The sequence below is a fragment of the Rana temporaria genome, chromosome 1 (assembly GCF_905171775.1).
Source record: "Rana temporaria chromosome 1, aRanTem1.1, whole genome shotgun sequence".
Classification (NCBI taxonomy): domain Eukaryota; kingdom Metazoa; phylum Chordata; class Amphibia; order Anura; family Ranidae; genus Rana; species Rana temporaria.
In genome coordinates, this window is record NC_053489.1 from 612,192,336 (window position 1) to 612,203,156 (window position 10,821).

The 10,821-nt window shown below is 47.4% G+C and overlaps 1 protein-coding gene across 2 annotated transcripts; it reads left to right on the forward strand.

Annotated features, from left to right (window-relative positions):
- Nucleotides 1–1,072: 1,072 nt before the first annotated feature.
- LOC120924346 lies at nt 1,073–5,376 on the forward strand. 2 transcript variants are annotated; one of them, XM_040335244.1, is made up of 2 exons: nt 1,073–1,221; nt 2,604–5,376. In XM_040335244.1, the coding sequence occupies exon 2, from the start codon at nt 3,155–3,157 to the stop codon at nt 5,021–5,023; it is 1,869 nt and encodes a 622-aa protein (XP_040191178.1). In that variant the 5' UTR covers nt 1,073–1,221; nt 2,604–3,154; the 3' UTR covers nt 5,024–5,376. The 2 variants fall into 2 exon arrangements, with proteins under 2 accessions (XP_040191178.1, XP_040191179.1); XM_040335245.1 differs by having other exon boundaries at nt 2,604–3,261.
- Nucleotides 5,377–10,821: the final 5,445 nt, after the last annotated feature.

Consider the following 10,821-nt stretch of genomic DNA (forward strand, 5'->3'; position numbering starts at 1 on the left):
TATAAAAGTGAATTAGAATGTGATTTTATAACATCCCCAGTTTGCTCTTCCAGAGGCTGACTTCTTCATGTCCTGCTCCTCAAGGTATGTCACTGTTTGCTAATCTATATTGTAAATAGAAGTTTTCTGTAGAGTGTGCACAAAGTCTTTATAATATTTGATGATTCACTGCAGGTCTGGTCAGTGTTTTAAAAAGTTCCTCTATTTTACACATGGCATGGGGGTCACAGCACCGTCTGTCCATTCTGCTTTAGCACCATGGGACCCCATGCCATGCCATGTGTAAAATAGAGGAACTCTTTAAATCACAGACCAGACCTGCAGTCCAGGCTGAGTAAGGCCTCAGAGCACATGGCATTACTGTCTGTATTTAACTGCTTGATGGGATTATTTTGGGCTTGGCTGGTTCACATGTATGTGTTTTGGCGGCCCACATTCATTTGAATGGGCCACCATGCCTGCGTTTCCTGCAAAGAAAAGCGCATGCCTCATGTAATAGGCTGCGCACACGGCACGCCTATGCCCATCAAGCACTGAAATACAGCACTGTCTGTCCATTCTGCTGTCTGCTGTGACTTATCTGCAGTTCCCGCACTGTCAAACTTGCTGCATTTTTAGACGTTTAGGTCACGCTTTTAAAAACACAGTGCGTTTGTGTGTGCAAGAACTGCAGGTAAGTAGCATGGTGCAAAAGCAGAATGGATTTCAAGGCAACTGTATTTTTAAAATGCTGAATGCACCTTTTTTCTGCAGGAAATGAAGGCACGGCAGCCCATTCAAATCCAAACATACATGTGAACCAGCCAGGCCCAAAATAAGCTGGAGGGGGGCCCAAAAAAAATGTTTGCCCAGGGCCCAAACCATATTAAAGACGGCCCTGAGTCCCGCAGTCATCAGAACCCTGAGGCAGGGATAGGAACGCCCAGTCCCGGAGTCATCAGAACGCGGAAGCCCTGGACCAAATCAGAATATAAAGGTAAGTACGGAGAAAAAAATAAATAAATGCCAAAAGTGTATGCCCTTACTATGCTGGCTCTAATGTTAAAAAATCATTTTTAGGGTGAACCTCCACTTTAATGACCATATAATTGGGTATTAAAATAATGACTCTGCTTTCTTATTAAAAAAACAGAGCTGCCGAGCATGAACATCTTGTTGGAATACTTGATGATGCTACCAATGGACCAACAGATCAAAAGCGAATGCCTGTTTACAACAAAGGTAAAATATGTTTTCTTTGGCAATATAAACATTATAGGTACAATCGTACTACAAAAAACATTATTATAACTGCTGAATGATGACATGATCAGTGAATAGAGCTCTCCATTTGTGCATGTTTGGATATATACTGAAGGGTCTTTTCTATATCCTTCATAGTAAGGATTAAAGAAATCTCCTTGGAAATATCTGTGGATTCCAGGGCCGGATTCCCCACAAGGTCACCAAGGCCATGGCTATGAGGCAGCAGGGTGTAGAGGGGCGGCACAGCTTGTCAGTCTATTAAATAGATTCCACCAAATCTCCATCACATCTGCAATTATTAGAGATCTCAATTCCACAGGTACAGCACTGTCAGCGAGAGGATCTCCCACCTGACAGTGTTGCCCCTCTACTCCCCACTCCAATGCTGAACAGAAACGTCAGCTGACAGTGCCGCCCCTCCACTCCCCACTCCAATGCTGCACAGAAACGTCAGCTGACAGTGCCGCCCCTCCACTCCCCACTCCAATGCTGCACAGAAACGTCAGCTGACAGTGCCGCCCCTCCACTCCCCACTCCAATGCTGCACAGAAACGTCAGCTGACAGTGTTGCCCCTCCACTCCCCACTCCAATGCTGCATGGAGACATCAGCATCCTCAAAGCCCCCTATCACTGTGGAGGTAATAGAGATTCAGTGGGATCCACCCAGGAGACCAAAGCTGTCAGTAAGCAAGTGGCTGGATATCAAATACATACATGACTGTCACCTGCAGTGATAAAGGTCTCAATGCTACATACAAAAGATACTGATGCCTTCATGCAGTGCCAAAGCAAGAAGCAGAGGGGTGCCACCTCTGAACAACATTTCCCCCACCGACAGCACCAAGATCCCAACTACCGCAGGTTTGGCAGGTAGGGGGGGACCTGGCTTTGGGGCAGCGAGAGACCTTGCTGTATCCTGTATAGATGATTGCTGCCAGTAAAAATGCAAGTTTGCGGCTGTTCTTTAAGGAACTTGTGTTCAAGTTTTAAAGGAAAATGCATTATTTTAAAAATGACTGTAACTAATATGAGTAAGTATTTATTTTGTGAGGTTTTTTCATTCAAATCTCTTTAATATTTTTAGCTTGGCGAGGCATTATTAATAATGGGAAACTTTATTCCCTTTTTTACCTACCAGGCACTCCGATCTTTACATTTAGGCTGACAGGTCCACCAAAGCGGCCCTTTGTGTACACTGGACCATTAGAAAAGTTAGATATACCACACAGTTTGCATCATTTCTCATATCAGTTTTTAAATAAGGGATACTCAGCTAGTATCAGTATTTCTGACTTTTTTTAAATTCTATTTGTATGCTCCTAAATACACTTAAATTTTACTATGGTTTGTTTTATAGAAATGAGTGACAGTGTTGCCAGTTCTTCTACAGATGACCATCAAGAGGTAGAAGCAGTAAATGGCAGCAACATGGCTGGAGTCCACCTTCATGCAGATAATGCACTCTGTGACGAAGAGCAAAATTCAACTACAGCGGAGGACATTGATGTTAATAGTGCAACTACTGTCAGCATAAATGATAATACCTGCACCTCATGTATGACAACAGAAAATGCAAATGAGGACAGTACTGTCAACAGCCAGAATCATCACATTGTAACACAAGACCAAGGTGCACTTTTAATGCAAGCTCTTCAACAGAAACATGGCTTAACATTTTCTGCTGTTGAAGACATAGCAGCACTAATAAACACTTTAAATGGAAGCAACATTGTCCCTGCATCCAAGTTCCTGTTAAGCAAGCCTTTCAAAAAACAAGACATTGAAACACACTATTTCTGTGCTGATTGCTTTACCTATATTGGTAAAACTGATTCCGACATGTGCAGCTGCAGTTTTTGTGGTTCCATGTATAGCTGCAACTATAATAAATTAAATTAAGCATATTTCATGTACATGCCGATTAAGACACAATTGCAGACCATGTTAGAGAACACTGATTTGTACGATATTATCTGTGCAACCCGTGAAACCAACAGCAATGGTTTCATAAAGGACATAACAGACGGCAAATACCGCTCAATTACAGAAAACATCCAAGGTAGTTTTCTAACACTTTCATTCAATTGTGACGGTGTCCCAGTTTTCAAGTCATCTAAGTCCAGTATGTGGCCTACTTTGTTTGTCATTAATGAAGTACCCCTGTCAGTCCGTAAAAGTAATGTTTTAATGGCTTCCCTGTGGTTTGGTCGGTCTGATAAGCCACCAATGAGTGTTCTCCTTACACCATTTGTCAATGAAGTAAAAACGTTATCAAGAGATGGATTTTATTGGAAATATAATGGTGAAACCATGTTAATGAAAGTGTTTGCACTATTGTTCATATCTGATGCTGTTGCCCGCCCCTTAGTCCAAAAATTTAACCAATTTAATGGTGCTTATGGGTGTGGTTTCTGTTTGCAAGAAGGTAAAGTTGTAGAAAGAGGAAGGGGCACTGCACGGGTTTATAAATTTGAGCAACCACTTCTAAGACAGGCACAGGAAACTCTTCAGCATGCAGAGATGGCTATACATCAAGGCAAACCAGTATTTGGTGTAAAAGGTGTCTCACTTTTGTTTGACTTGCCCTATTTCAATGTTATTGACTGTGTGGTACCAGAGTACATGCATTGTGTACTTTTAGGGGTTGCAAGGCAACTAGCAACGCTCTGGTTCGATACCAAGTTCCATACCAAAGACTTCTACTTGGGGATGCAGCGTAATGAAATAAATCGTCGTTTGTTGCAGATACAACCTCCATGCAATTTTGCCCGTGTACCACGATCTATAGATGTGCGCAAGTTTTGGAAGGCACATGAGTGGCTTGCATGGTTGGTATACTATAGTGTACCTGTTCTGTGGGCACTAATGCATGAACAATATTTTGTGAATTGGTGCAGGCTTGTTGGGGCAATTGGATTGCTTTCCAGTGAGTGTGTAAGTACTGAGGATTTAGCCAGTGCACAACAAATGTTGGAAAAGTTTGTTTCTGACATGGAACCACTCTACGGTCTTGAGCATGTTTCTTTCAACATACACTCTTGTGTTCATATGACTCAGGCTGTAACAAATTGGGGTCCACTATGGGCACAGTCTGCATTTCAGTTTGAAGCATTCAATGGTGTACTGTTACGATTGATTAAAAGCTCAAATGCTGTTGTCATGCAGATATGCAATTCATATCTGAAAATCCGAAATATGCCTCTTTATGAGAAAGAAATCATGCATACTGCTATCACACCCATTAACAAATTGTATTCAGCCATGAAAGACAACAGCAAAGAAGTGTGTTACTTGGAAGATTCAGTCCAAGCTCTTGGTCCTTGCAAAACACATCCAGTGAGTCGATCACATTTTATTGCTTTGCACAGTGTTTTAGAAGTTGTCAAACAAAATATGATCGCAAGATACTACAATTGTGTGGCAGTAAACAAAAAAGTTTTCCATGCAAGCTCAAACAAGCGAATAACTTTGAGGAATAGTAACACAGCAATTTTAAATACTGGAGATTTCTTCACTGTTGAATCCTATCTTGTGCTTGATAATTCGAGTACTTGTTTTGCAATTGGCAGGTTTCTGACAATTGTTAGTGACCATGCTGCTATTTGCAGGGATAGAGAAGTAAAACTGGGGCATTTAGTTCTCGTGAATATAGTTCCTGGCCATCTTGTCGCAATACCAGCTTCATCCCTCAAGAATAAATGTGTGTTTATTAAAACAACAAATGCGCACTATGCTGTAGTGGGCTTGCCAACAAATCCGTATGACTTAAATGGCTGATGTCCGAATATAAGAGAAGAACCACACTCTCTTTTATTTAGATTTATTGCATGTTAGGCTGTGGCATGCCTTTGGAGCTGGCACCTAATAAGCAGACAATATCCTTGAACTGTAAAGGTTCTCATTCATCCAGGTCATGGTATATCTGTAAAAAAATAAATCAAGGCAACTGGACTTGCTGTATTTTTCATGAAGACAGTTTTCTAATCATCCAACACGCTTTCTCAATTCAATATCACTTGTACATACATTCTCTGGGAATTGGAAAGTGAATGTGAGCTTTGCATTTGTATTAGCTTTGTATTAAATGTTATGATCTGTTTGAAATCTTAAAATAAAATATTTTATTTGAATCTTTTGATTTTCATTATTTTTAAGTTTTAAAGAGTAAAACAAACAGTATTTTAGTATATCATAGGTTTTAGATAAAACGTTAGGTATCACCCCTTCTCCACTACAGTACTCCTCAAATATTGTCAGGTCCCGGTTGTGGAGCGCCGGGTTGGGTATCGAGTGGAGGAAATGATGTAGTCTCATTGCGTTCCAGAAGGGAAGTCGAAACCGGCCACTATCGTTGGTCAGCGCAGCTACTGTGGGCCATTGATTGTCTGTCAGGAAGTGCCGAGCTTGGTCACCTCCTGACGTCCGAAGTGTCTCAAAAGCCGTCTCACCTAGGCCTGGGGGGAAAGCAGGGTTCCCTAAAATCGGGTACAACGGGGATTCCCCGGTAGAGAGAGCGTTTTTAAAAACCATCGAGAAGCCTATCACCGGATGTGATTTCAGTTCTGGGGGCAGCCTGTCACAACACCAGATTGCCTTTCCCAATGTGGCCTCAGACTGCGCTTGCTCAAGTTGTGTCCACTGTTTGTTTTTGCCATGGCGGTTCCAGTCTATTATGCGTCCCAAATGGACTGCTGAGTAGTAGTGCCGCACATCAGGAAAGGCTAATCCTCCGTAACGTTTGGGCAGAGTAAGATAACGCCTCTTCAACCTAGGTCTAGATTTTGCCCAAATAAATTTGGTGAAGAGAGAGTTCACCTGTTTAAAGTACTGGGGCGGAATCCGAATCGGCAGAGCCTGAAACAGATACAGAAACTTTGGGAGTATGGACATTTTCAACATATTACACTTGCCAAACCAGGAGTGAAGGCCTCCGGCCCAATCCTCCAAGAGCAATCTGGTTCTGGTCAGTAGGGGCGGAAAATTAAGCTCAAACGTGCGTTTTAAGTCTTTCGGGATCAAGGTTCCCAGGTACAAAAGGGAGGTGTCGGACCACTTGAATCTAAAGAGTGATTGCAATGCGCCCAGCCTACTTATGGGCATATTGAACCCCATCGCTGCGGATTTATCAAAATTGATTTTCAAGTTGGAGAGTTTCCCATACCTGTCAAATTCCTTAAGTAGGTTCGGGAGAGACACTGTAGGGCTAGTTAGTGTGAACAGAAGGTCATCCGCGTAGGCCGAGATTTTGTATTGGGCGTTTCCCACAGACACCCCCGCTATATCCAGACTGGACCTCACAGTACCCAAAAAGGGTTCCAAGGCCAATGCGAAAAGAAGGGGCGAGAGGGGACAGCCCTGCCTCGTTCCGTTTGCTATCTGGAACGAGTCTGAGAGGATACCATTTGCTTTAACCTGAGCTGAAGGAATAGAGTAGATGCTAAGGATCCACTGTAGCATCTTGCGTCCCAAGCCGATCCTCTCGAGAACGGCGGACAGGAATGACCAGTTCACCCTGTCAAACGCCTTCTCTGCATCCGTGCTAAGAACCACACAGGGGGTCTTCCTTGTATTAATCACATGAATGAGGTCGAGCACCTTAGTGGTGTTGTCCCTCGCCTCACGGCCTGGGACAAACCCCACCTGATCCAAGTGAATCAAGCTAGGGATGAACTGAGACAGTCTATTGGCCAAGATCTTCGTAAATAGCTTCAGATCTATATTAAGGAGGGAAATGGGCCTATAGCTGCCACATGCCGCCGGATCCTTACCCTCCTTTGGTATAAGGGAAATGTGCGCTCTGAGAGTATCCCTGGGGAACCGCCCGCCGTTTCCCAGACCGTTGAACAACCTCACCATGTAAGGGCCCAATAGTGGGAAGAGTGTTCGGTAATACTGAAGCGTGAACCCGTCCGGGCCCGGCGCCTTGCCCGGTTTCATCCCACCTAACGCTTGCTGCAATTCCTCCACCGTAATGGGGTCTTCCAGCCCCGTTCTCTCCTCAGCCGACAGCTGGGGAATCCGTGGCGCCGATATATAATCCCGTATTTCGGATTCGGCTGGGGCGGTCACCGTGAGGTTATAAAGAGAAGAATAGAAGTCTCGAAATTCTGACACAATTTGAGATGGTGTGGATTTCCGCTGCCCCGCGGAGGTAATGATCTGGGGAATGTATGCATTGAGACGCTGTTTCCTGACCGATCTAGCCAGCAATTTCCTGCATTTGTCGCCTGATTCATACGATAGCTTCCTACAGGCCTGCAATGCTGCTTTAGCTCTGTATTGCAACAGGTCTATCACCTGTTTCCTGAGAGTCATCAGTTCTACTTCCTGTGCGGCATCCGGCGTACGTTTATGTTTTGCCTCTGCTGCCTGTATCTTATGTAGAAGCTCGAGCAACACCCGGTCTCGTTCTTTTTTAATTCTCGCGCCGTGTTTAATCAGGGTTCCCCGTATGACCGCCTTATGGGCTTCCCACAGGATCCCCGGGTCGCATTCCTCAGTATCATTGGTTTGAAAGTAATGTTTCAGTTCGTTCGTCACATCTGACAGAACTGTCGGGTCTTGTAGAAGACTCTCATTGAGTCTCCAGAATCTAGTTTTCAGAAACGCCGCCGGTGAGAGGCAGTAGCGCATAGTAATGGGTGCATGGTCCGACCACGTGATATTACCTATGTCGATGGCGCGGACCCCCTCCAACTGATTATGAGGGACAAACATATAATCTATCCTCGAATAGATCTTGTGGGGTGAGGAGAAAAAGGTATAATCACGTTCTCCGTGGTGAAGTAGCCGCCAGACATCTATCAACTGGGAATCGTGGAGATTCCGTGAAATACGTTTGAGGACACCCGCGCTCAATGACGAGGTACCCGAGGAAGTGTCTACCGCCGGTACCAGGGGCACGTTCAGGTCTCCCCCCAGGAACAGCAGACCGTCTCGGAAATCTGCCAGTCGTCTCATTGCCCGAAGAACAAACGTGTCTTGATGGTCATTTGGAGCGTATATTGTGGCCATCGTCACCTTTACGTCCCCGATCACGCCTTTAATGAATAGAAACCTTCCGTCAGGGTCTGTCAGTGTATCAGTACATGTCCAGGGGACTCTCCCCGAAACCAGTATGGAGACCCCCTTGGACTTGGCGGCCGCATTCGTGGCATGGTACACGTGTGGGAAGAGTCGGCTTTTAAGGCAAGTGGGGTTGCCTGTCCTGAAATGCGTTTCCTGAATAAACGCTACATCCGCGCGCGCCCTGCTGATATCATTCAGGAGCATTCGACGCTTTTCGGGAATATTAAGCCCCTTTGCATTCAGAGAGAAAATGTTAATGTGGTCCATTGTCCCTCAGGCCCAGGGGGGGAGGGGGGGTAAAAAGGGGGAAAAGGTACCCCCAAAGGGGTAAGTAGGATAGAAAAGAGAAAGAGTGAATTGTGGAAAGTAGGAAAGAATAGCAAGAGAATTTGTGCCGTCAGCGACGACGGTCACCAAACGGACTAACCAAGCGTCCGTTAGCTAAATGTACAAACAATCCGTTTGTATAGAAGCGCACCCTGGCTTTCCCAGGATGTAGGCTTCGTCCTAATTGGGAGAGGGGTTGGAATCGACCAAGGATGGAGCTCCCCAGTCCGCCCTCACCCCTCCCAGCTAGAAAGAAACATATTAGCAACCTACTTTAAAACATGTACATACATAACTCTATTAAACACAATAGCAATTGAAGCATTTTAACCCGGAGGAACTGCTAACTCTGAGGCCTCATAAGTCTTAACATTTGCACCCGACTACTGAGGCGGTCCCGCCCCCCTTACATTCCTCTAAACAGACCATGTTCCCACCCCTACGAAATCCTAGAGAACCTTGGCGAGTCCCCTCACCCTCCCCCAGGCAACATCCCGGGGGCAACACATCAACCCCCCCCTCTCCAATCCACACCCCCCCATAGACCCCCATCCCCGCGCAAATCCAGTATCATTGCCACAGTCTCGTCCCGCAACCCCATGTTCAAGACAGTGCAGATCATGTTACTCAGTCAGGCCTCCTTTATGCTTCCATCTCCAGGTCGTCATCCAAACGGGCATCCCCATAGTCAGCATGCCGAGTCTAAGTCCTGACTGGGACCTCAGTCTCCGGGGGGAACACCGCACCTCCTCCCCACCACCCACAACAGGGAAAGCCTCCCCCTCAAGGGAAGAGAAGAGAAAGGAGCAACCATGGAGCTACCGGGGGGCGGGAGGGCAGACATCACTCAGGCCAGGGCAAGCCAGAGCCCAACTCTCACCGCGGGCGGCCCGCAGCCCCCCCACCCCCCCCGCCCGACGGCAAGGGAATCCACCGAACAGAGCGGATCAACCAGGGTGTGCGTAACCAAGGGACGATGCGGACCGGGGGTGCCGCGGGCCAGGCCAAACATGGGACAGGGGAAAAAAGCCACAACGAGGATATAATAAAACAGCCAACGGGGGGGGGAGCACGAACGGGTCAGGGGAGGCCCAAAACTAAGAGTGTGGGATAACGCCAGGCAAGGCAGGACATTCAACCGCAGGGGCTCACCTCATCCACGCTCCTGGTTAATCTTCCCTCTCCGCCTCCGCAGCCATGGCATGGGTTCTACGCCGATTCCTCCGCAGGCTAGATGACCTATCTCTCCTCCTGCCGGGTGGCCCCGGTCGTGCAGAGTAGCGCGGCAGCGGCTGGAGCCAATCCGGCACCGCAACGGGGTCTATGCCCATAAAAACAAACAAGTCTGGCAAATCCGCCGGGGACCTGAGAGTGAAGGAGTGCTGCGCTCTCTTGAAGGTAACCGAAATCGGGAACCCCCATCGGTACGTAAGTCCGGTGCGTCTAGCGGCCTCCAGAACAGGCCTCAGAAGTGCTCGGCGCTGCAGCGTTGCCCGGGATAGGTCTGGCATGATCCGCAGCGTGGCACCATCAAATTCCACGTCTCCTTTCTCCCACGCCGTCCGAAGAATCAGCTCCTTATGGGAGTATTGGTGAATCCGGCAGATCACGTCTCTCGGTCTCTCTGGGTCCGTCGATCGGGGGCCCAGTGCCCTATGAATCCGGTCAAATGCCAAGGTGGGAGGGAAGTGGTCACCTGTTAAGGACCTAAAGATCTCCATAGCCGAGGCCCTGAGATCCTCCATACCTGTGGCCTCCGGCAGGCCCCGCAGGCGCAGGTTGTTCCGTCTGCTGCGGTCCTCGATCTCCTCGAGCTGGAGCTGCTGTGCCTGGATAGTGTTCGCCTGAGCCGCCATTGCCGTCTCCATTGCCGACATCCGGCCCTCAAGCGTGGCCACCGATGTTTCCCCGGCTCCCATCCGCGTGGATAGGGTCTGCACCTCCTGCTGTACCGCCGCGATCTCTTTACGGTGTGTTGCCTCCACTCTGCTCACGATATCTTCTATGTCAGCCTTCGTAGGCAAGGCCCGCAGTAATGCCCTCAGCTCTCCATCGGGGCTCCATGCCATCGGTGCGAGGGTAGATGGTACCCCCTCCTGCTGCTCGGGCTGAAGGATCCCCGGAGTCGAGAGGTCCAGGCCCCCTGATGGCCCCGCCAGCGGCTGCAGAGCCGGCGACGA